This window comes from Leptosomus discolor, chromosome 6, assembly GCF_034619465.1.
Source record: "Leptosomus discolor isolate bLepDis1 chromosome 6, bLepDis1.hap2, whole genome shotgun sequence".
Lineage (NCBI taxonomy): Eukaryota > Metazoa > Chordata > Aves > Leptosomiformes > Leptosomidae > Leptosomus > Leptosomus discolor.
The window spans coordinates 6,999,788-7,024,555 of record NC_141396.1 but is presented as its reverse complement, the minus strand read 5'-3'; the positions used below and the strand labels follow the sequence as shown (position 1 = coordinate 7,024,555).

The 24,768-nt window shown below is 43.7% G+C and overlaps 2 protein-coding genes across 5 annotated transcripts in view; one reads left to right on the top strand and one right to left on the bottom strand.

The window, feature by feature from the left end:
• The window catches only part of EIF3A (eukaryotic translation initiation factor 3 subunit A), a 35,759-nt gene extending 24,673 nt beyond the window's left edge, over window positions 1–11,086 (bottom strand). For all 4 annotated transcript variants that reach the window (XM_086466550.1, XM_086466551.1, XM_086466553.1 and 1 more), the window contains exons 1-6: window positions 11,037–11,086; window positions 7,068–7,258; window positions 6,735–6,871; window positions 3,622–3,785; window positions 2,131–2,330; window positions 966–1,174 (exon numbers count right to left, since the gene is read on the bottom strand). In XM_086466550.1, coding sequence (XP_086322676.1) covers window positions 966–1,174; window positions 2,131–2,330; window positions 3,622–3,785; window positions 6,735–6,871; window positions 7,068–7,258; window positions 11,037–11,085 — 950 coding nt within the window. In that variant the 5' untranslated portion in view covers window position 11,086. The remainder of the gene's footprint in view (window positions 1–965; window positions 1,175–2,130; window positions 2,331–3,621; window positions 3,786–6,734; window positions 6,872–7,067; window positions 7,259–11,036) is intronic.
• A 3,485-nt stretch (window positions 11,087–14,571) lies between these two features.
• DENND10 (DENN domain containing 10) lies at window positions 14,572–22,721 on the top strand. Its single transcript, XM_086466659.1, has 9 exons — window positions 14,572–14,617; window positions 15,242–15,438; window positions 16,683–16,762; window positions 18,291–18,439; window positions 18,626–18,737; window positions 19,079–19,179; window positions 20,343–20,450; window positions 21,441–21,535; window positions 22,203–22,721. Exons 1-9 carry the CDS (start codon window positions 14,572–14,574, stop codon window positions 22,377–22,379), a joined length of 1,065 nt encoding a protein of 354 aa, XP_086322785.1. The 3' UTR covers window positions 22,380–22,721.
• The last annotated feature ends 2,047 nt before the right edge of the window (window positions 22,722–24,768 follow it).

Below are 24,768 nucleotides of genomic sequence, written 5' to 3'. Positions count from 1 at the left end.
TGCCAATTCAAGAGTAGGAACGAGTGGCACTCCTGACGCAAAACTGTGTAACAATGCTAGCAATAACAGAAAAGTCTCCAACGGTGCAGTAAGAGCACACAATGCACTGTCCTTCAGCAACCAGGGGAAAGACTTTGATACATCTTTTCATCACTTACATATGTGTGTATATGGACATAGACATGCACAGAAAGGCTACGAAATTTAAGCCGCCTCTGCAAGTATCAAAATCCTACAAAATCATGAAAACAGCAGAAAGCAGCACCTTTTCAAACTTATTTTAGCTGCAAATCCATACCAAACATTTTGATTGCACTGATTTTTAAAATTTACCGTGCAAGCCAGATGTCCTTTTTGATGTAACAATACAAATGACATTAAATATTTACATTTTGACCTTAATAGCCACACGAATAGGAATATTCAAATTTCCATAGAGTACTTATTCCCACCAGATTCTGATTCTACAAATGCCTGTACATGGACTTCAGAGGTTAATGAGTCAGTGATGCTGCATGCCTCAAAAGCCTTGCCAGTATCACACTTATTACCAAAAAAAAAATTTTAAACAGAGCATTTTAAAGGCCATTTGGCTATACAGCTGTTCATAGACTAAGGAAAAGTTTATAATAGTCATCATGAAATCTTGTGAAGCAAATACCACCACTCAGAAGAGAAAAAGGAAGCAACGCACAGATGCTTATTAACTTGCTTAGCTTCCCAGTCAGTAACTGAGAAGGAAGCTTAACTAAGGTGACCCTGATGTTTACATTATTTACACTGTAGCTTTGTAAAATACCCTTCTTGCTCTCGGTTTCTTTTGAGGCAACTAGTACCGGCCACTTTAAGTCAAGCTGCCCACAGCCATACACGTCATCTGCTTCTTTTAGGGTACAATTCAGTTTATTTTTGATCCTACAGGGTTAAAAACAGAACCTAAGAGCACATTAAGTATCTTTCCCCACCTCTGCATCTCCTCCTGCGTGAGATTCTTCCGCATTTCTCTTGATAAGTGATAGAGTCGGTGAAGTGTGGATGCATGAAACAGAGCATTTCCTGATTTCCAGAAGACAGTTGAAACTTTGTGATAGTAATTTGCCATCAGTTGTGGTTTGGGTGGTTTCTTAGACAGTGCAAATAGCCCATGAATATCCTCCACTGCTTTGAAAGCTTCCTAAAAAAATACCAAATACACTACTTTCAGCAAGTTTTCTGCATCCCCCAAAAAAAGGGAAAACTATGCATTCACTAAAGGTTGCAAGACTATAATATATTTAATAGCACTGAGAGCTGTGATCTTCCATTTTGCCAGTTACATGAAATGAAATTACTTGGACATACTGCAAACCCATCAACTACCTGCTTAGAATTTGGTAGTTAATAGTTTGTGTAATTTTTTTGAAAACTGGTTTCTTTCAGATTTTCAAGCTACAAAGGAAGGGGAAAAGAAAAACAAACGCAAATTCTACAATTTTATTATTATACCAATTCTACTATTTACTGGTTTTACCATTTTTCATAAAAATATTTTTTGTGATCAAAAATGGGTATAGTTTCCCTAAAAATACATATAACCTTGGAAATGCCTGACCTGTAATTATTTACGTACCTAAAAAGGAAACAACACAACAGAGAACCTTCTCCAAATTCACAAAAGCAAAAATGACAACCTTGGCTTTTTAAGGCATTTGACATTAGAAAGGCTGGAAAAGCACCTCTTGGAAAAATTTGCTTTGATCGTGCCCTCACTAACATAATTCAACCAGCAGTGTGGGGCCCCAGCCTAACAGCAGGCTTTAACATTTACCTACCACTTCCCAGTGGTCTAGTTCGTGAGAATGCAAGGTGGCAGAGGTGAAGGTGTCATCATCAGCTTCTCACTGTTGCAACTCAAAGTGACTTCAGCTACTTTACCCCTTATTACTATGAGCAGAAGCTTGGTTTGAAACGCTGTGCAGGAACATCAGTGCTCAATATGCACGTCACACCCCACTCTAGATACTGAAACTTCATTCTTCAGCTATTATCCCGTCTTTACCTCGCAGTATATACCATGAAACACGATCTGCGTGGAACAGATCCTGGAAAGGCTGCAGACCAGAGTGGGATTACAGGAGCCCTGCTGCGTACCTGCCACAGCTCCATGCTAATAGCACTGTCGAGCTGCACCAGCCTGGTCTCCAAGTGCATGGACTGACTGTCAGGATTGTTGAGGTTGATGGCTGTGCTTTGGTTATGGTGGCGCTGGATCTGCCCCAAGTGCATCCGCAGGTTATCGCAGAGCTTACGGAACTCGGCTTTACGCGTGTACTGCAGGCAGAACTTGAAAGCTGCAAAAAGGAACCATACAAATTAAGAATGCTCACTGATGGTGACTTCAGGGCAGTTCAGGTGGGATTCAAATACGTCAGTCAGTACGTTTAGAGAATCTTCATTTACAGTCCAAAGACACATCAAACAAGACGCAATCTGTCACGCATAACAAATGAATGACAGTACGGAACACTTCCACCTTGACCTCAAAAAATGAGGATGTTTCTACATAATTAAGCTTAAAGACCAAAGGGAATACTTTGAAACTCTTTAAAAATGTTCTCATTTAAGCAGTGATTCTCACTTTTATTTTGAACTAAATAAAATTCTGTGAATCAGATGAATTCAGGTTTTGGCTTTGTAAAATGTGGAAAAAATTCTCAAGTCATCTAAATATGGAAAAGTCAAATAAAGCTTTCAAATGACTGGAAACGACACAGAAAAAAAAGTTGTATTTGATTCCATAGTTCCTCTCAAAAATCTGCTTTTGCTATGCCACTGCCACTCTGAAAATTCTAAAGTATCTCTACCAGAAACTGGCAAAAAAGGAAGTCTCAACACTGTAGCATGAAGACTTACTAAAGCACCCAGAACTCATCTGACAGTCACCCTTCCTAATGTACTTGCACAATTTGGATCCAGAGTTAAAAATCTAACAGACACCTTTTTCAAAAATACAGAGCCCTAAGTCATATGTACAAAGGAAAACATTTTTCCACTCATCTCTCACCCTTAAGAAAAGATCAACATGTAAGTATTCATTCTTAGAAAGTCAATTTTTGCAGAGTAATGCCAGAAAGCATCAGACTAGACATCTTCCCATTACCTTCTGCATAATATTTCGGTAAGTTGTGTCTGTGTCAAAATTGATAGCGCACTGGAATTTCACAGCACCCTTTTGTGTATACTAGTTTATGAAATCAGCTGACATAGAACAGGCTAATGAAAGATACATTTGCCATTCTGGATAACAAAGGGAAAACACAACTCATTTTGATCAGTAAGTTAGAAAAAAATAAAGACACAGCACCAGTAATTCTCATCTTCACAGTATATCCAGGAAAACATAACTCTTTCCTTGCAGATTCTGTCACAAGAAAAGACTGGTGTCCAGAAACGTCAGTAATTTTAAGGCACCTCTGTAATTTTAAGAATAGTATGTGTGTACGTACTTAAAAGACTAACATATTTCCAACTCCAAAGCAATATTCAAATAGAAATAACCTTTAATTTTGTAGTTTTACAGGATGTAAGTAATACAGAACTCTTAGATCTCATTATATTTTAAGTTTTAGCATTTCAACTTACCTTGCTGTGCAATATCATGATACAGGCGTTCCACTCGAGAATTATTTCGGAGAAGATCCAAACACTGTCTGTACGATTCCCACAGGAATTTAACCCAGGGTGTCAAAAGCAGTCGGTCAGTACGATCCTGAGTGTCTTCTCCACTTACAGCACTCAAAAGAACACTACAGTCAGGGCAGGGGGGCAAGGAGGGGAAATAAAAAAGAAAGAAGCATTTTATCCCCCACAATTCTCACCAGTTTTTCTTATCAAGATTTGAGACTGGACAAACCTGAACAGCTAATTGCTGCTGAACGGTCTGTTGCTTATTTTCAAACTGGCCCCTCAGATTTCTCCCTTTTCCTTTGAAGGACGCAGATAATTTTTCTTGCTGTTAAGTTTCAAACTGAGGCCCCTGCATATGTGACCAACACGTACAAGCTCCAGAGGTAAGGAGCTATGGTATCCTTCACATGAGCAAGCCAAAGGAAACAAATTCCAGGATTTTCACCTTCCCTCTTCTACCAGGGAGCTGCGCACTGTACCTCTGTTAGATCAGTGTCTACTCAGATACTTTCCTGCTTGCTGAAACTTCCTTTTCAGTCAGCAGCAATGCTGCCAGAGAGAGCTCACTTTTGTTGACATGACACAGAAGCACTGTGTGCCTTACGCTCTGCAGACATCGAAAAACAGAATACTTACATTAAAGTATCAAATCCTTTAAAAATTCTGACACGATAAAGACGCTTAAAGATGTCAGAAGTAAGATAAGATAATCTTGCATTTAGTGGCCATAACTGCATTCCCTCATTGACAGAAATACAAGATTGGAAAGGATTCCTGAGACACTAAGACAAATTCAGTGCTATGGCCCACATGATCCCTTTCTGCTAAACAGTCCACCCAGCCTGACACACTTACAAAGAATCATCTCCTCTAAGCCTTCACTTTTTAAATCCTTTTTGAACTACGCTTTTATTATAAACTCTCAACTCTTGTAACTCTCTTCTACTACACTGCTTCCAGTTCTAATCTACTTCCTTGACTGCTAGTACCACATACAATGTTAAAGATGACATTTCACCAGTGCCTTCTCCAACAGATCAAGCAGTGAATTCAGCAAAAAAGCATGAGTAGTCTAGAAAACAGGACCTAAAAAACAGTAAAGAAACTGTGGTTGTTCAGATAAAAAAGTGTGACTCAAGAGACACATTTTCTAGTCCTCAATTATGTAAAAAAGAACAAGGAAGAGCGGCCAGTCAATCTTCAGTGTCGAACAATTAGTGGGATTCCTCTGTAACAAAGACTACTCCAGGCACTGGAAATAATGTGAACAGCATTGCCATCCATGAACAACTACTGAAGACAGGTCTGTAACCTTTCCATTTTTTGTAACCAATGAGTTCCCAGCTTCTACAAGAGAGCCTTGCTGTTCATGTGTAAACCCACAGCCTCTGAGTTTTATTTGACTACTACTGCATGCCTTTGAGTTTGACTACTACAACTCTGTTCCTCATAGTCACCTACACAAGACAAAATGTCCTCTACTTCAGTAATTTCTTCCCATTTTCTATCATCAGTAGATACGACCTTGACTTTTTTTTAGTTTCTGTGCCAAGATTTTAATTGAAAGAATTCCCACTAACTTCACTCTTGCCTCCTCTCCCCTTCTGTCATTACACGTCATCAGTTTCTTACTAGGCAATATCTTAGTCCCCTTGCAATTCAACTGCAAACATTCCTTCTGGTACAGTACCAACAGCTTTACTTTTCCCCAGGTTAGATCTCTGGCACTTCTTGAATCTAAAAAAATAAATTAACAAATAACATTCTAACAATCAGATGTCATCTACACTTCGGCAAGCCTGTGCTGAATTTTACCTTATTTTTAATTCCATGTACTACTTCCTTCCTTCAAAACTCATACTAATGAATGTTATTACGATCAAGATAACACATCAGCAACCATTCAGACCACTACTCAGTCCTACGGATGATGAGCAAACAGACTGTCTGCTCAGATGGGTATCTGCAGAGCTTTAGCAGCAAAGTATTGCTTTAATCTTCAGCCCACGCCTAGGATGGCTAATCTCAACCCACCTCCTCTGACTTTTACCACCATTTTTCCTAGAAATCTCCACTTATGGCTGAAGATCTTTTTGTTATTTCTTTTGGTATCTTCTGCAAGTTTTAATTTCGTTTGGCTTACGGAAATTTTAATTTATTCCCTACACTTTTCCGTTTTTTTAAAGGATACGGGCAGCTGGCCTCTCCCAAACTCAGCTGAAATGCTTCAAAACATTTGTTCACCCCACCTTGTCACCCCTCTTCCATAGATGTCACCACACAGGTAGCTGTACTACCAGAGTTAATGTCAGCATTCCCTAGAACATAAACATGCATCAGAGCCAACCCCACTTTGCCTGAGGCAGGTTAGGAAGTTCTCCTACAAAACATTCTGACAACAGAACAGTGACTTCCCACAGAGCTGGAGACTGGTCTCGCCCTAACCTGGCACTAATTGCCAGTGAAGGTCTATACACAGCCTAAAGCAGATATATTTACTGACCCTTTTTTCCATTCCTTCTACGTCCTCATTATCCATCCAATTAATTACAACACAGGAAGTGAATTTTTATGCCCTTTTTTCTATTATCTCATCAGTTACCCACACAGGTATAAAGTAACATTTCCTTTTGTAGGTACATGCACAATGTGGTCAGAAAGACTGGAGGTTATTATATACAGGAATTAAATTGGTCTAGTATAATTAATAGCATTTGTACACCAACTGATAACGAGCAGCTTTCCACAAGAAACTCTCCAATACCACTACAGATGAAGATTTGAGCAGACCCTAGAAAGTGATAGCCCAACTCCCAGAACTGCTCCTACTGTACCTATGTTTTCTATTCTTTACTACTTACTCTCTTTGCTTTTCTTTACTCAGACTTAGGATCTTGTTCAGTGCAAAAGTCCTCTTTTTTTCCTACCTTTAGAACCTCTAGAACACCACTAGTATTCCCTTTCAAATCCACCATCTTTGTATCTCAGCTCCCTAAATTGCCAACACCCTTCATGAAAACAAGGACACTTTGCCGTGAATTGCGACATTTTAAAGACAGGCCGCCTACCTTTCTGGAGTTTGAATGTTATCTAAGTCTTCTATGTCCAGTACCATCTGCTGGGATTCTTCCTTAGCTGCTTCGGTTTTTTCTTCAGCTAATTTTAAATAGGCTCGAACAACATCCTCCAAAGATTTGATGTTCACCTACATCAAAGGCAGAAAATGGGAAGATGTTTCCACCCACAACAGGCAGCAAATATTTAAAACCTAAGTGCTACAAACCCAGGAACATCTAAAAGGCAAATTATTTCTAACTCAAGACAATCAGTTACTTTTAGATCACATCAGCTGACATATACCATGCTTGCTACAAGTAAAATAAAAAATCCCAAAGCCATACCTGCTGGCAAATGTTCTTGTACTGGTACAGTCCTTCTTTTGCCAGATGACTCTTGCGGAGATCCACGCAGAGTTCCAGGTACTTCAGCATAATTGGCTCGTGGATTTTCTGCCATGTTCGGTGTTTTTTACTTTTCATAACATCATAGAGAACATCGAGGGCAGGCTGCTTTTTGCCGACCTCAAGGAATTCTGAAAGTAAGATCCCATTAGCAAAAGACTCACAAACCAGAAGATGCATGTTAATTTACTTAACGCTGTAAACTCTTAGCAAGTAATTAACTCTAACCAAAGTTCACTGATGGCTTGACTTAGCCAGCCATACAAAAAACGTTGGCAGACTCAACTGCAGTGCCAGTCTTTCAGTGACGTAACTGGCAAACGAACGCAGGCCTCTCCATTAACATGAAAATTTCAGGACAGCAGTGATGTCTCTCCACCCATCAAGGCATGACTGGGCACTTCATACATATTAATAAAATACACACATCCAGTTTTAAAGCTAGTTTCATCAAGAAGGACAATGAAGACACACCACGAGGCTTGTAGTACAGCACCTACCAATGTCATTCAACAAGATCCAAACCACCCAGCGAATCTGACTTAAAAAAACCCAAGTCCTGCCCTCAAACTAAGAAAGAAACAAACTTCACTCAGAGAAGTTGTTTGCAATTATTTTTTTTTTTAACTCAAGAGTGGTCTAGAGATTCAGTTTATAGAAGAGTGACACTAAAAGCTGCTACAGTCCCCAACTGAAGGGTGAGATGTTTTTTAAACCAGCCTTGGCTGAAAACAGTGCCCCATTTTTTCATTCCCTAAGCAGCTGCTGTTACTAACAGGATCTCTCAGCATCACAGCAACTCCCATCTATGCTATACTACACGTTCTGCTCAGTACAAAACGCAGCAAACCATCCACCAGCAAACACCGAAGCAGCACAGCCAGCTACCAGCATACACACAGGCCCTACACGAAATGTCCTCTTAGCTGCAGAAAAACAAGATGAAAGAACACTGAGAATGGGAAGCAAACAAGTTTAAAAGATAAAGATAAGTCGAGTACAGCTAAAAGGACATGTGTGTATTCTCAAGGGCTGAGGGGTAGAGTCAATACTCCCCCTGAAGTACTTTGGAAACCACTACATTCCTCAAGAAATCATGGCAGAAAGGATTAAAGCAGGGGCCTGCTCAAGGTGCTCAGGTATCAGAGGGAGCTGCTAAGTTTTAGAATCTCAGAATCAAAGTTAAATGTGGCCAAAAGAAGTATTTTAAAAGCAGCAGTCCGGTTTTAATTTAAGGACCACAACAGCAAGTATTCGGGGCTTAGTTTATGTAAACAGTGAGCTTGTGTAAGTTGAGCAAGTTCTTTTCTAGAAAAAGCATAGTGTTACATCTAAAGAGAATTAAGGTTGCAGTGTGACACTATTCAGCAGTATTTTTTTACCAAGGGAATTTTAACAAAGCTATCCTCCATCCCATAATTTACACTGTTATTCTATCCCAGTGCTGCTTTTGAGACAATTACTGCTCAGCCTTACAATTTTTTGTTTATGAAAATAAATTTGAAAGGCAAGTTTAATCTTGCAATAACGCCAGGCCACTCCAACCACAACTCTCAGTGGTCGATAACCAACTGGACAAAGGACAAAATTAATTCATATTGTTCTGAAACTTTTAATTAATGCTGGTCAAGCAAGTTCTTACAAGTAAGTCAAATAATTAAGGCTAATTTAACAGGCACTGTAGTAAAAGCAGACACAAAACGAACCTGAAATACAGCACAGCTCATCATACCTTGCAGTAGAAACTGTAAGTTATTGAAACAAAGATTTGTAACAGACAAAATGTAAAACCTTAGCTCCTGAATAGCTCTCAGAATTACATTTTTTTCTGTTATACCACTTAAAATGCTAACCAAAACAGCAACTGAAGCTCCAAGTGTACAAGAACTGATACACATTGACAACTCCTCTGCTGCTAACCCAAAATCCCAAATCAAGCTAAGTTTTCAATTTGAGAAAATGGACATTATTACAGAAGGTGACAAAGATGTCAGGCACTATCCAGTACCTCTAACAGAGCAAACTCAGTATCTGCAACAATAAAACACACTCAAAAGTTGCAATACATCCTTGACTACAAAGCAATGCCAGATATTAACGATAACTAAGGGTTGGCTTTGACAAATTTATCATTTGTAAGGAAAACCAGCCTTTCTTATGTATCTGTACATACTTAATCATTCAAGCTGTTCTTATTTCCAAACATCTTCTATCTATGTAGATTTCACTGAGAACCTGAAGCATAAAGCGCTCCTAAATGCTCACTTAAGCCTTACATATAAAACACAAACACCAAAACTCTGGAAACAGCACTGAATATTCCAATTTGAAACGTCAGTTTAACACTAAACTGCCTCCTGCAACACATAATCTGCCTTAGGCACAACTTCTCACCCTCTATTATACTTGGCCATGGCAAAATTGAGCCCCTGCAGTTCGCAAGACTTAACACTGCCTGTCATGTTCTCCATTCAGTCTACCAAGACTCAGGATTGCCAGCGTTTGTCTAGAGAACGCTCCAGTCCTTCGGTTCAACTCTACTCCTTCAGTTTGCCAGCAGCAGTGCAAGAGATTTGAATTTAAAACTATTCTTCAATATCAGGAAAGCAACGCTAAAATGTCAAATTTAAACAGTTTAAGGTCAATATTCCAGCAGCACGACTTGCTCACCAAGCAAGTACAACTTACTCTACCCAAGAATTCTGAAGTTTAATTGAAGTTTCTATACCATGATACGTGCACCTTTTCCAGTAAAAGGGCTGCTAAAAATACAACTTCATCTTTGGAAGTTAATTGAAGCTGATTTTATCTTTCATCTTTTTATCTTTGTAGGAATGATTCTTACGATGAATTTTAGATTAGGAATCTTGAGGACGTGTGGTACCGTATTTAATATTTTCTTGTTAAAACACCAAGTACTTGAATTACGTATAGTCCCCAGACAAGCAGCCTCTTCAGCTGTCATTTCAAAAGCCATACATCATCTGTAATTTCTGGATGTCTTTAAGTGTCATCCTGCAATCAGCCCCGTGACAATGAAGGGTCTAAATGGTCTTGCTAAGTGCTTAAAATAGGGTACTATAAAAAAAGATGTGTCAAAGCCATATATCTAGCCTGAAAGGAGACAGCTGATAAATATAACCAGTCCAGCTTTGTATGTGGCAGTCAGCGAGAGACAGCTACAGTGCAGTCCTCCTTCCTGTCTCTTCCAGGGGCAAACTTATGCATCGGCCTGTGCAACGTTTAAGGAGTTTCATCATCTGCATTCTCACCAGAGCCGCATAAAAGATGGGTCTACTAAATACGGAGCCCACACGGAAAAAAAGGGCCCGGGATCAGACCGCTTTTGAAATCATCCGGGAGCGGGTGCGAGAGACAGACGCCCCGCGCCGAGCCCCGGGCCCGCGGAGAGCCCCTTCCCGCCGGCCGGCACAGCGGCGACATCCCCGCGGGCTGAGGCGCCGCGGGGCCCGGGCGGCGCTGCCCTCCTCAGAACAGGCCCCCGCCGCCGCGACCCCCTTCTTCGCCCAGAGTCTGCCCCGCCGCCTCCTGCCGCGGGCGGCCGGGGGCCCCGCTGGGGAGCGGAAGGCGGAGCCGGGCCGGGCCCTCTCCCCGCGGGCGCCCGGGCCTCGCCTCCGCCATGCGGCGCGGCCGGCGCCGTCAGGCCTCGGCCATTTCCTCGCGGCAAGGCGGCGCCGCGCCGCTCCCGGGCGGCCTCTCCTCAGCGCCAGGGAGGCGGCGGCCGCGGCCCCGCACCGGGGGGCCGACGGAGGGGCTCTAGGGGCGGGCGCGGCCCGGGGGAGAGGAGCCGGCGCACGCTGCCCGCCGGGGGGGGGGGGGGGGGGGGGGCAGGTGGGGGGGAGCGGGCGGTCAACCGGCGGAGTGGGGGTGGGGGCGGCCACCACTGACCGTTCGCCCGCTTCAGGGCGTTCTCGGGCCGCTGGAAGTACACCGGCATGATGGCGGCGGACTCTCCTCACAGGGCGGCGGCGGCGGCTCCCTCCGTGCTCCAGCCAGGCAGCCTGCGAGGCCGGAAAGGGAGGGCGGCCCGTCACCCGCGCGCGCTGACGTCGGCGGAAGCGGAAACCCCTCCCGCCGCGAGCGCGGGCCGGCTGGCGATCGCGAGGCGGGTCCCGGGGAGCGGGGTCCTACCGGGGCCGGGCCTGGCCGCGCACCGGCGGGGAACGTCCGGCCCCGGTGGCTTAGCTCGGAGCGGGAGCCGCGATGGCTCCCGGGGCGCTCGGTGAGCCTCCGCCGAGAGCCGTGCTTCAGGCTAACGGCGTGGCTGTTGGTGGCACCCCGTGCTGTGCCGGGCATCCCGGCGGAGGCCTGGGGATGTGCGGGGGAGCCGGTTAGGGTTGTCAAAGAGGCAAGGGCCGGTCCCAGCGGGTTGCCTCGGGGGTGGGGGCCGCCAGCCCCGTGTACCCACCAGTTCGGGGCAGCCCCTGGCTTGATCAGCCCCTCGGTGGAGGCGGCAGCCCTGAGCACTGGGGAGCCGGCCTGTGGAGCTCCACCAGGCCGACCTGGCCTGAAACTTTAGGATTAAGGAAATAATTCAATGCAGAGCATGTTGGCAACGAAAGCATCGCATGCGCTGAGCCTTTGCTCGTCACGACCTGTCCAGCCGGGTCAGAAATGGCGCTTTGGGGCCGTTAAGAACTTGCAGAAAGGCCCTTCTCTGTGCATGTAGTCGTCATCAGCTGCAGATTTTATTATCTAAAAAATTTGGGAAACATATTTGAGAGGAACTCAGCCATTCCTCTTAAGAGCAACAGCAACGTTCACGTGAGCGTGCGTGCGATAACTCCTAGTTGCCAGTGTGTCTCTTTCAAAGCTGCTGGTGTGGAAATCTCTACTGGCACAGGGAGGGACAAGGGAAGCTGCATACAGGCGTGTGAGTTACACACGCGGGTCCCGCAGCAGCAGCCACACAAGCAGCAGAGGGGCAGCAAGGGGACGTGTGGCTAAGCGAACACCAGCATAGCGCGTCTCCACGTGAGGCGTTGAACCCAGTACCCTTGCCTCTGCAGCTAGGTCATCAGTGACATCGTGGCGATAGCTGTGACCCTCTGCAGACCCAGCTGTCTCACACTGGTTTCTGAAGGATATCCAAGTATGTTTTTTCAAAAAAATACGTAGGTAGATGGAGAGGAAGTCTGTGGATGATGACTAAAGGCAGCCTGTTCTTGTCTTCTGATTTCTGGTTTGGTACGTTTCTTTCTGTACACTTGTTGTTTGGGGCTTTTCCGCATACTGTTCACGTTAACCATCTTGTGTGGCCACCAAAGAGCTTCATAACTGTTACACGACACATTTAAAAATGTACTTTCAATGTTGGCTTGTAATCACAGTTTATTGCTAAACAGAAAAATAGTTAAAACTAAGAACAAGGAAGACAGAGTCACTGTATGGAAGATTTAACACCATCAGTGTATCCATGTAACCGATCCCTTTCCACTCTCTTGCATAAGCCGCCCTTATAGAGCAAAAAAAAAAGGGGGAAAAAAAAAAAAGGCAACTTTACTTTTTCAGGCTCTCTTCACTTGGGTGTTTCTCCATGTCCTTGTGTCCCTAGTACCTCTTTGAGATCCGGTGACTGGCATTGTACCCAGCGTTCTCCATCGGGCCACGCTATTGATGTACACGGCAGTATTTCTGTACAGGCTGTGCTCCGAGCTGTCCCTGGCAGCCTGGTTGGTTCTGTTCCGAGCCACAGTTGTGTATTTATAGCGCTGAACAAGTCCTTTTCTTGCCTCCATAACATGAACTTTCTTTTCAGATGAGGACCAGAGCCACTGCCCAGGTTTGGGTGGCAGCTTCCCAGCATCCGTGGGCTGCCTGTGCCGTGCCACCGGAGCCAGTGCCTCCCCCACGGCCTTGCAGCCTTCTCTGGGGGGCACTGCGCTCTGGCAGGGGACCGCAGGTGTGCCGCCGGGTATTTGTTGCTGGGGTTTAGCAGCATTTGCTATTCGGGAGCCAGCTCCACTGTTTTGAATCTCTCTGAAGTTCCTGAAAACCCTCCAGGCTTGAATCAGACAGTTTTATGTCAGGACCAGCTTTTATGGTCTGACTCCTCGTGTCTCTTTCTACACTAATTAAATGTGTGTGCTTTAACTTGATGACTTTATGAAAATCACATGATAGGCTACCCTTTGGCGCGTTCCCTAGCCAGGTGTGATCCTTGACAGGCCTGATATTTTGGAAGTTTCTTCTTCCTAATCTGTTTCTTCTTTCCTAACCAGTGGCTGTTCTGTGCCATTGGCCGAGTTCGCACACTTATGGCTTCTGTATGCGGGTGCCGTTGTTCATCCAAACTTGGAAATGAGATTTTTTAATTCTCACATAAACTCACTGGTGCGTGGAGTTCTTCAGGAATAGCCGTTGTGCTTTATGAATGTTCCTCACCTTTCTCAGGCCACCCTTCGGGCACAAATCGGCCTTTATATGTGCTCTGTAGAGGCATCGGGGAGGCCTGTATGCTGGGATTTGTCCAAGGGTACAGTTTCTGGCCGTGGCTAGGGAGGTATCAGATACTGTTGGGAGTATCGTACACTATTTCTGTATCAGTGGGAGCAGGGAAGTGATCGTGCCCCTGTACTGGGCACTGGTAAGGCCGCACCTCGAATGGTGGGTGCAGTTTTGGGCCCCTCACGGCAAGAAGGACATGGAGGTGCTGGAGCGTGTCCAGAGAAGGGCAATGACGCTGGTGAAGGGTCTGGAGAACAGGTCTGGTGAGGAGCAGCTGAGGGAACTGGGGCTGTTCAGCCTGGAGGAGGCTGAGGGGAGACCTTATCGCTCTCTGCAACTGCCTGAAAGGAGGGTGCAGTGAGGTGGGGTCGGTCTGTTCTCCCAAGTAACAAGTGATAGGACAAGAGGAAACGGCCTCAAGTTGTGCCAGGGGAGGATTAGATTGGACGTTAGGAAAAATTTCTTTACTGAAAGAGTGGTCAAGCACTGGAACAGGCTGCCCAGGGCAGTGATGGGGTCGCCATCCCTGGAGGTGATCAAAAACCCGTGTACATGTGGCACTTTGGGACGTGGTTTAGTGGGCAGGGTGGTTTTAAGGTCAACGGTTGGACTTGATGATCTCAGAGGTCTATTCCAACCTAATGACTCCGTGATTCCACGGGGTTGCCAGCAGGGCCACCTCCTTTCCTGTAACGTTTCACTTACATTGTGCCCTGTGACTGACAAAGCGCGGTAACGCAGGCAATGAAAAAAAACACCTTTTTTCCAAAAGTCTCTCCCCCCACCCAGTTCCTACTGGAAAACAGACCAGCAGGTGCCAGAGAAGGTGTGCGGGAGGCGCCACCGCCGCCGCGCAGAGGCGGGAGCGCCGCGGTAATGGCGGCCGGGGCGGTGAGGGGGACGGCGCGGCGGGCGGGGCGCGGCGGGGCGGGGCGGGGCTGGCGGCGGGCGGAAGGCGGCGGGCGGGGGTCGGAAGATGGCAGAGCCGGAGGCGCAGCTGCTGCTGGCCGTGGGGCTGATCGGTACGGGCCCGCCCGGCCCTGGGGAACGGCTGGGACGGGGGGCCGCGGGGAGAGCCGAGCCGGGCCGGGCCGGGGAGCGGCGGGGTGAGGGGGGTGGCGGTCAGCAGTGCCCCGCCGAGCCGCGGCCGCGGGGCCTGTCCCGGCCGGGCGGTTGCCAGCCTGTGCCAAGGGGGTGCGTCTGGCGGGGGCTGGCGGCTCGATCTGCCTCTTACAGTTAATGTGGTAATTTTGCATGCCCGTGCACAGTTCGGCCAAAGTGGCTGAAATTCACGGCTTCGGAGGTTTCTCTTCTGAAACCAGAAAGAGGAGTAGTGGGGGAAGTCATAAATAAGGTGGTCTCGGTGCTCGTTGGTCAATACCTTGCTTCTGGGAATGTGGATTCAAACTCCTGGTGCTTTTTTCACCTCGTGAAGCAGGTCAAGAGTGGATATTTATTAACGTTTAAAAAATAAACCCTATAGCCCAAGTGCTGCCCCGCAGCTTAAACTAGCGGCAGAACTGGATGTCTAGGGTCAGGGTAAAGTGGAATTTTAATCTGATTCCAGGAAACAAACCTGATTAACCCATCGATTTACTTCCTTGCTGCTGTTTGGCATTCTCACAGTGAACATCTTTCCACCATAGAAAAAGACACCAACGGAGATGCTTTGTGGGTTTGGTGTTACCCGTCCGTAACAGCTGAACTGCGGAGTCTATTGCTGCGAAAGTGCTGCCTTACAGATGAAAATAAATTGCTCCATACGTTTGTATTTGGCCAATATAAAAGGTCGTGGTTCTACATCACAACTGTGGAAGTTCAAGATTCTCCCGCCTTGAAAAAGGTAGGGCTTGGCCAGCTGTTTTTTTTCAGTACAGTGCAGGGAAGATTTCTGCAGAGCTTCCTCTGGCAGTTTAAGCAGTGTTTTCCCATTGTATGCTACGAAGAAGGGAAGGGATTTGAGGTTTTGCTTATTCACAGGTGCAGCTCTTACCCAGCTGTCTAACCAGTCCACACATTTCATTTTTCACTGAGCATATATTGGATGGAATTGCAGAGGGATTGAGATACTCATTACCCAATTTAGATTCTTTCTATTAAAATGGAAATACTATTTCATACCATTTTTTCTAGTTACTTTGAATTTCAAGTTCAGCAGGTTTTTTCTCTTTTTTTTTGGTCGAAAAAACTCTACAAAGGGCATTAAATAGCATCCAAAACCTTGTTCGTATAGAACTTGATGTTTTGGGTTTTTTTCCCCAAAGGGTTTTGTTATATAGGTACTTCCTTTTCTGATGCATTAATAACTGGAAGATTCTAAATATGCTTCTATCTTCTATACTTTCCCTGTTATGCAGATTATTAAATTGTCTGTTAAGATTATTTGATTTTCATATTTCATGCTATATTGTTATGTAGAAAGTTAATGTGGTAATTTTGCATACCCACAGCAGAATGTTCCTTGCCTTTCCTTACTCCAAGCTTACATCGCCTATGAACCTTAAAGGTGTAAAAAATAAAATAAAATAACGTGTGCCAGAGCTGTCTCCGACAGCAGGAGATGCTATTTAAGGAGGACATGTGAGCCTGGTGGTTGTTTGCAGACTTTTAGCCTCATACTGTCCCAGCCCACAATCGTTTGATTAAGGAAGTTAAAGAGTATTTCTGTTTGTGGGCTTGCTATCTGTGAATTATTTTCTGGTCTCTTTCTAAGTATGTTGATGTTATCTGCCTCCGCAGACTCCTGTGGCAACAAATTCTAGAAGTTTCCTACCTGCTGTGGGGAAGAAAAATGCCTTTCTCTCTTTTAAAATAATCTAATGAAATGAAGGACAGCAGCAGAGTAGATTAAGCAAGAGATAGTGTGTACCAGAGATAACTCAGTGGAAGTGAGTCACATCAGGAGTCCGTTAACCAGGCCTTTTCTGCATTTAGTCACTTGGATCTGCTGCTATGGCTCACCTTTTTTTTTTTTTAAATTGAAGTACCTTGTCAGAGTACTGCAGTGAGTTCAATAATGTGAAAAAGACTTTTCATATGGGGTCATTGAATAAGCTGTCTGTTTTTCTGTGCATCTGTCTTACCCAGGTGACCCACTTCTCCATTGTTCTGATGGCCAAAGACTTCAACCCAGAGAAATACGCAGCCTTCACTAGGATACTGTGTAGGTCTGTATAAGAGCTGAGGTACTGCTGTGGGCATGTTTAGATCTGGAGAAGGCAAAAGATTAAATTTCGTTGTGTTTGTGGTCTAACAGTTGCTGGAAAGTCAGTCCTACAAACTGTGAATCAGGTTATGTAAATCCTTGATTTGAGCTTATCTTGAGTTTGTGCAGTAGGTGTTGGGTGACTCTCAGATGCCCGGTGGGTTTTAACGTGTCTTCTCCAGACTCACCGCACACACACATGCTCCTTTTCTCTGAGAACGTATTTTTAAAAAATATAAACATTTGGGAAGAGGTCAGTGCTGTGTAGTCAAAGGTTGGTGGACAACTTGAATCCCTCCACAACATCTCTACTACAGACCCTTCTTGCAGCTCCTCTGAACTGAGCACAGCACCTAGAGACATTTTTGCTTTTCCTCTAGGAAAATGAGAGCCCTCTGCTTCGTGAGGTCTGTGGCTCTGTCTTCTCCCTTCTTCCAGCCAGACTGTCATCTTCTCCTTCCCTTGTCCCGTTAACTCACTTTCTTCCACGTCACCATTCTCAGGATCTCTCTTTGCATCTTTCTTTGCTTTTCCTTCAGTTCCCAAATTAGTTGGGTCCTGGTTCTTGATACCAAGAGTATTCCCTGAGATTTTGCGGTTAATTGGATGCGGTTGTGAGGTTATTGTGTCACAGACTTGGGAATGCCGTCAGGCTTACCAGTTCTGCAGGGTACTGAAAAACTGAGGTGGTTCTTTTTCACTGATACGTGAAATGTTTAGATTAGCTGTGGATGACATTAATGCTAATTTATCAGCTAAATCTTCTTTTCAAATCCAGGATGGATTCCTCTAAAGATGATAATTGGGTTTCAAATGTGAGGTAGCTTTGTACTATAGCTAATGTAGAAAACAGATAGTTGAGAGCTTCAGTGCTATCCCTGAAGTACCTTAACCTGGAGAATAGGTAATGGTGTCTCTCCGCTGTCTAGAGACAGCGAAAAGTGCATGGGCTTTGTTGGTGTGTGGTGGTTTTGTGTTGTTCTTTCTCTCTTTGGGTTTTTTTAATGAGTATCAAGGTCATATGTTTATATTTTTCTTTCATCATTTAACAAAGAGTACAGAAGAATGTCTAATGATACTTGGATAAAAAATGAAAACTAGGTCATCACGTGGTCTGCATGTAATAACAAGAGTTACTGTAGAAGTTGCTTTTTCATAAAGCAAGTACCTTCCACGTCTGGACACCTGCATACCCCTTTGTGCTATGTTTCTATGTTGGTAAATGTTGGTTCGTTCATAAAATAGGAAACTCAAAAATACAAGGTAGGGTTTTTTTTATCCTAAAAGTTGGACATGTTTTTGTGTGCATGTTGAAAGACTTCTACTTTAGTATTTAGAACGTCAGCTGGGTCTCCCAAATCAAAATTCTTGCCAGTAATACTGCTATTTGTGATACTGATTTTGGGGCGGGAGGGGGGGTGGTGTTTCATATATCTGCTGGTACTGATTGCAGTCAAAATACCAGACTCTTCTCTTTTCTTTTCACGCAGAATCTACTTGAAGCATGGAAGTCCAGTTAAAATGATGGAGAGTTACATTGCAGTCCTTACAAAGGGGATCTGCCAAAGTGAAGAAAATGGATCTTTCCTCAGCAAGGATTTTGATGCTCGCAAGGCTTATCTTGCTGGTTCCATAAAAGGTTAATTAAAACCAGAAGTCACTATTCTGATTTATTTTGTACAATATAAAATACCATCCAGTTTTTCGTGTGTACTTGAAGTGTTAATAGTGTTATCTGTGCTGTTACTATTAAGCTTTTTCAGAAAGCAAATGATATTATAAGCATGTGTCTCTTCTATAAAATAATTTCCTCCTCCTTTTCTAGATATAGTATCTCAGTTTGGAATGGAAACGGTTATCTTGTATACAGCCCTGATGTTAAAGAAGAGGATCGTAGTGTACCATCCTAGAGTAGAAGCTATCCAGGAGTTTACCAGGTACTTTGTTAATCCCTACATCCCCACCCACCCCTAGAAGTCCAACAAGCCTGGAACTTTCATGGAGAGAAATACCTTTATTAAACCTGTTTATTGAAATCCTGCTTAGTACCTCTTAAGGCTTTAGCCATACGTTCATCAACGTGGAGAAATGTAACTGTAGAACGATTGATAAACTCTGCTGGCACTGATAGTAGAAATGTCTGTAGTTCATGCATATTCATGCCAATTGAGACCTCGTCTTACTAGCTCTTCCTTATGACAGGCGTTTCATTCTGTGAAACTTTAACTAGTGTAGGTTAAAACGTGCTGTGTGTCAAGTACCAATATCGCTTCCCTAGGACTTTGCCTGCCTTGGTGTGGCATCGACAAGACTGGTCAATTCTTCATTCATATGTACATCTAAATGAGGAGGAAGTGGAAGCCTTAAAAGCCTGCACAGGTAGTGATAACTGAAATGGAAATTAAATTTTGGTTATATTTTTTTATTCCTGCAATGTCTTGCACCAGTGCTCTTTGAGGAAGAAATGGATATTTTGCTATTAATGCTATTGTTCAGAATTAAACCACATCATTTTCATTAGAAAAAGCAATTTAACTAAATGAGTATGTTAGAAGATAACTAGTTAATCTGGAGTTTCTGGGTGATCCACATCAGTCTGCCCCTAACTGCAGATGCAGAGCAGCTTTGAGACTTTTTTGATGTTGTGATCAGAGGGATTGGAAGTCTTACTGTTGCACAGAAGCAGCTCACTTCAGATTAGCTACTTGTTTTCCAACTTCTGCACATAGCTTGTAACTTCCTTTTTAGGATTTTGTTTGTTTGTTTTCAGTTCCTAACTCTGAAGTTCCAGATTTTTATTTTGACTGCTGCCAGTGAAGTCTCTGGCTCCTAATCACAGAGGGACTTTCCCAGCTCTGTGGGAGTTTGATCTGTGTGACACGTTGCTGTGTATGTGTAGTACTTAACACACAATCCAGGAAGAGAAGCTTGGTTTATGCAGAGGTTAGCATGACACATGATGGGGCAATTAAGAGGCTTCTCTGTACAGAATAATGAGCAAGACAACTACTCATCTTTAGTAGTTCTACTGCGTTACCAACAGTGCTTCTTTCAGCTCGCTAAACATCTTCCACAGAGAAAAGCTGCTCTGAGTTTATCCTAGAAATAAGAAAATCTGCTGGTTTTATTCCCCTGTTCCAATCTAATACTGACTTGGTGACAAGGGGCTCTGGAGCAGAGATTCTTTAAAGAAGAAGTTCAGTGGCTTTTTCATTTGCAAATGGATACTTTTAGTAGCAAGGTAGGAAGAGAGTTTAACATTTCGAACTGATAACCTTTTTATATTGCATGTAGCGTTAGTGGTTCATCCATGTTCAAGGCAATTTTAGAAGTCGATTTTTAAGCTTCTTGGAAGTGAAGAATTCTGCTGGATGCACTTGTTAAATGACTGATAATATCAAGAGAGTAACCTCCTGGGTCCAGTAAGTGTTGTGTCAAATACTCTTAGAACAGACTTTAGGTCTGCAGTTTTCCACAATGTCTTGGGTTTGTTTTGGTTTTGTTTATGAAGATCTCAGTCTTGCCAAAATTCTGCTCTCCAGGTTACATTGCTGGATTCACGGATTCTGAAGTGAACAGCAGACCTGACCTCTACGATGTGTACGTGAATTTGGCAGACAGCGAGATCACCATTTCCCCTGTAGTAAAAGGTTGGTGGCTTTTTGTATTTTGGATTTAGAGGCTGTTTATTCCAGAGTTGCTGAACTTGGCTGTAGGTTGAGCAGTCTTGATCCTTCTTCCATCCTGGTTCTGAAAAGCCAACATGTAAGATTCTCTTTTTCAGTTTTACTGAGACCCTGGAAGATGGGTTGCCCTGGTTTGGCTGGGGCAGAATCCCGGCCCAGCCATGCTGGGCAGGCCACTGGCAGTCTGAGTCAGCCAGGGCAGCTGACCTGAGTGAGCTACAGGGGTAGCCCACACCGTAACGTTGTGCTCATTATAAAGGAGGAAGGTTTGCTGAGGAGAGAGGGTTCCTGCTGGGGTTCCTGCTCTTCCTGCTTCTCCCTGCTTCTGATTGTGACTGCTGCATAGTCATTTGGCTGAGTATAACTTTATATACCTTTGTTGGTATCGGTGCTGTTCCATTAAATCTCTTTTCACTCCAACCCATGGGTCTCCTCTGCTTTTCCTGATTCCCCTTACTGGCTGGTGAGGGCATCGGGTGACAGAGCAACTGTGGTAGTTTAGCCCTGGGTATGGGCTAAACGTAGATGCTGGTGAAAGTTGGAATTTAGAAAGACATGCCTCATCTTCCAGCGAGCGAACAGCTGAGATTTCAAAACAGCCGTGTTAGACAATTACATGGAAGAGACATTGAGCTGAATGCAGAGGTATCACCCGAGTCTTCAGATAAACATTGCTCCAAATACTTGGAGATAGGGGATTATTTGAGAGGAAAGCTTGTATGTTGCTTGTCATCTTGCTGCTCCTTGTCATCTGCTTCGGGCCACTTTAGAGGTGGACAGTTTGCCTGTGCTGGCACAGCTGTTGGCATGTCGGGTTACTGCCTTTGCCAGTAGATTCCAAATGGCAGTTGTGAAGAGGACTCCTTCTTTTGACTTGGTATTCAGATGCATTTCTAGACAGTGCAGAAATGGTCGTTTTATGTGAATGTGTGCTTTTTTTTTTTTCTTACTCAGAGGCAATGACATTGGGAAAACTTCACAAAGAAATTGGACAACTAATTGTTCAGTCTGCAGAAGATCCAGATAAATCAGACAGCCAAGTCATTAAGGTTAATATTTTATTTTTAAATCTAGTTAAATTACTTCTATTGCTAAATCTTGGCAGAAGGTGGAGAGCAGGAGGAAGATTGTCCCTGAGAATCAGCCAGTCTCTTCTACCCTCTATCATTTTACAGATGAGCACTTTTATTCTTCATACAGGTTTTTCAGGATGACATACTTGGTTTGTATTATGTCTTGGGTGACCGCATTTCTGAAGAAACTTTGTTATTGATTGTAAGATTTCCACTAAAATTAGTTTCCCAGTTTTATTGTACAACACGTGTATTTTGCTCCATACCTTGTCAATAGTATTGTCGATACCTCTGAAAAGTCCTACTGCCGTGTGGCTTCTCAGCTATAAAGCTTAATTTTTATGATGATGATTTTTTTTCACTTCCTCATTTCTCAACTGAGCGGCGTAGTCAAAAGAGCTCAGTTATGCCGGCGAGAGGAGCCTGTGGAGTGCCTGTGCTCCCTTTATTCAACACAGCAGAAGAGCAGGCTGAGGAGCTGTTCCAAGTTTACCTTAAAATAAGTGGGGTCTGTCTTTAAAATTATTTATTTAAAATTATTTTTTTTGTTCTGTATAGGCTTTGTTTTTAATACGTGTATGTTAACATTACGTTACAATTCTCAGTACTATGTTCATGGTTGCTTGTTTTTCTGTTCTTCAAGGATATTTCTCTGAAGACAAAAGAAATCTTGGCTACTTTAGCCTCACTTACAGAAGTTTCCGATGGCAATGGAAAACCAACCCTTAACTCTGAGGCTCTGAAACAAAAGCGATTTCCACCAGCTACGGAAAACTTCCTTTTTCATTTAGCAGCTGCTGAACAAATGCTCAAAATTTGATTTTGATGCACTGCAGCATTTTGGACCAACTCAAAAATACTGTCCTTGCCATACAGATAGGAATACCTGATATTTTATATGGAGAAATTAAAGGTATAAGAGTGAACGTCGTATTTACGGTGATATAATGCAGAATATTGGACCTTGGTGTGGAACATATGGAGGCATATTTGGGAACATTCCTGGTTTCATGATCTTCCCCAGCTATATCGTTGTATGTATGGCTCCTGTATGTCATATCACAGTGTGGGCACATATGCCAGTGGCGTGTGCCTGTGTGCCCCGGCTCTGCCAGACATTGTGACAGTGGCTGTTTGTCTGGCAGGTTCCAGATGTTGGGCAGCTCTGTTGTTGTTCTGACGTGTCTTCCCAGGGTCTGGGGCGCAGGCTGCAGCACACGTGCTGGGACACCAGCACAGTTTGGATGTGCTGGTCTCTGCACAGGGATTCACTGAACAGGCAGTTGGTCTGTGTGCTCGTTCTGGGCTTCCAGGTAGGTCAGGCTGTCAGATACTGCACTTGCTCTGGACTGCCCGATACCTGGAAATCCCAAATAAATGGACAAGTTCTCTTCTTTCTACTTGAAAGCGTCTAGGTGTAAAAAAGGATATCCGGGAAAATCTGACGTGGTAGCCTTAGTATATACAGGAAGAGGTATTTTAAAGCTCAAGTGGGAGTTGAGCACCTCTTTTGGACTCTTGCCTTAGAGGTTTTCCCCCTTTCACTCCATCCCATGCCTCTGATGGAGGGAAAAGAGGACAGGATTACTATATTTAAAATGGGGCTTCCTAGGGGGGTCACAGACAAGTGCTGCTTTTACAGCTGGAGTCATTTAAGAGGTTGTTGGGGTTCTCTGCTGAGAAGATACCTGGCCATTCATTCCTGATCCATTTGACAGAAAATCAGATGAGTTAAAGCCCAAGGGCCTAGAAACGTTCAAATGGGCAGGTCCCACAGGTAGAGCACCAGCCCCTTAAACTGCTTGAGCTGTAACACAGGTACTATCTGATGGTGCTCTGTGTAGACTAAATCTAGATGGAAGCTTTTGAAGTAATAGTGAAAACAGGGAAATAGTTTAGAGAAAATTAAAATTTGCCTGGTTGTTTGGTTGCATAGCCATAACTCAAGAGATGATTATTTTTTTTTCATGGAGCAGCCTGAAACTAACTGCTTTGTAATCTTCTGAGAAGAATTTAGAGTCTTTGTAGGGAAATAACTCTGAGCCAAACAATCTGTATTTCTTCAGAAATGTCCGCAACAAATCAGTCAATTCTGCAGTAGCACTTTGTTATAAGAATAAATAACCTTTTTCCTGGCCTTTGTACAGATAGGCTATAGCATGTGGTTTTACATAGAGATTTTATACTTATGATTAAAACTTTAGTAGTCAGTATTTATATTGTTAAATAATTGGATGTTTGCTATTCTGAAACTGGTAGAGCTCACCAATAACTATGTGCAAGCAATATTGGTTTGAAAAAGGATTGCCCTTCTGCTATGTATCATATGTTAAGGAAATCTGTTTTAGAATGTGGGTAAGGAATGTGGCATCTGTGTATGAAATGGCTAGTTATTACAGGCAGTAAGTGAAAGTGCTTCAGAATAATCCCCTATTTTCAGGGGTGTAAAGTTCTACTTCAGACACTTACTCTGCAGTTTAAATGCTGAACACAGAAGTGTGTGCTTTTGCTTTTTTTTGCAACTTCTGAGAAAAATACTGCAATTGCCTTTGTTTACCTGCAAGTGCTCCGCAGATTTTTTTTCCCCATATGCCCATGAATGGTTTTTCTTAATGGTTCTTTAGTATTGCTGCTTCTGTTGAGGGACCCTTACAACAGTCGGACGAGCAGAACTGCAGAATTATGCTGAAAATTACATTCAGGACCTACTGAAGTCCACTGAAACGGAATTCTTTCACCAAGAAAATCCTGAATATGCTTTCAGTCAGCTGTCTTAACACCACTTTGTAGCTGTGAAGAAATTCACGTAGTTTCTCATTAACAGAAAGCCTTAAGGTGTATCGTTAAGGTAATATGGGTGTTAGAGACCACCACAAAAAGCAGAGCAGCAGCTCAGTTACCAGCTAAGTATCGAATGCTCACTTTGCTTTCTGTTTTGGAAATGTTCAAGTTGAAACTCTTGGTGTTGTGTTAGATCTTGTATTCTGACGTTTGTGCGAAACAGATGAAATACAATTTTGCACTTATGGAACTGGACTCGCAGCATGCTTATGTCTATTAAAAAAAATCCTGAACAGCCTACCCTTTAATTTATGTAAATGTATTCCTGAAAAGTTGTGACCACTGAATCACAGGCCTTGGCTCTTAGTTTCGCAATACTGGGATTAAGCTGCAGCGTGATGTTTAGGTCAGAAATGCACTGCTACACA

Excerpts from the sequence above, each read along its gene's own strand:
- DENND10 (XM_086466659.1), top strand. The coding sequence starts at position 14,572 with ATGGCAGAGCCGGAGGCGCAGCTGCTGCTGGCCGTGGGGCTGATCG. Across the intron at positions 14,618-15,241 it reads GCTGGCCGTGGGGCTGATCG|AAAAAGACACCAACGGAGAT; the intron begins GTACGGGCCCGC and ends TTTCCACCATAG. Across the intron at positions 20,451-21,440 it reads CATTTCCCCTGTAGTAAAAG|AGGCAATGACATTGGGAAAA; the intron begins GTTGGTGGCTTT and ends TTTCTTACTCAG.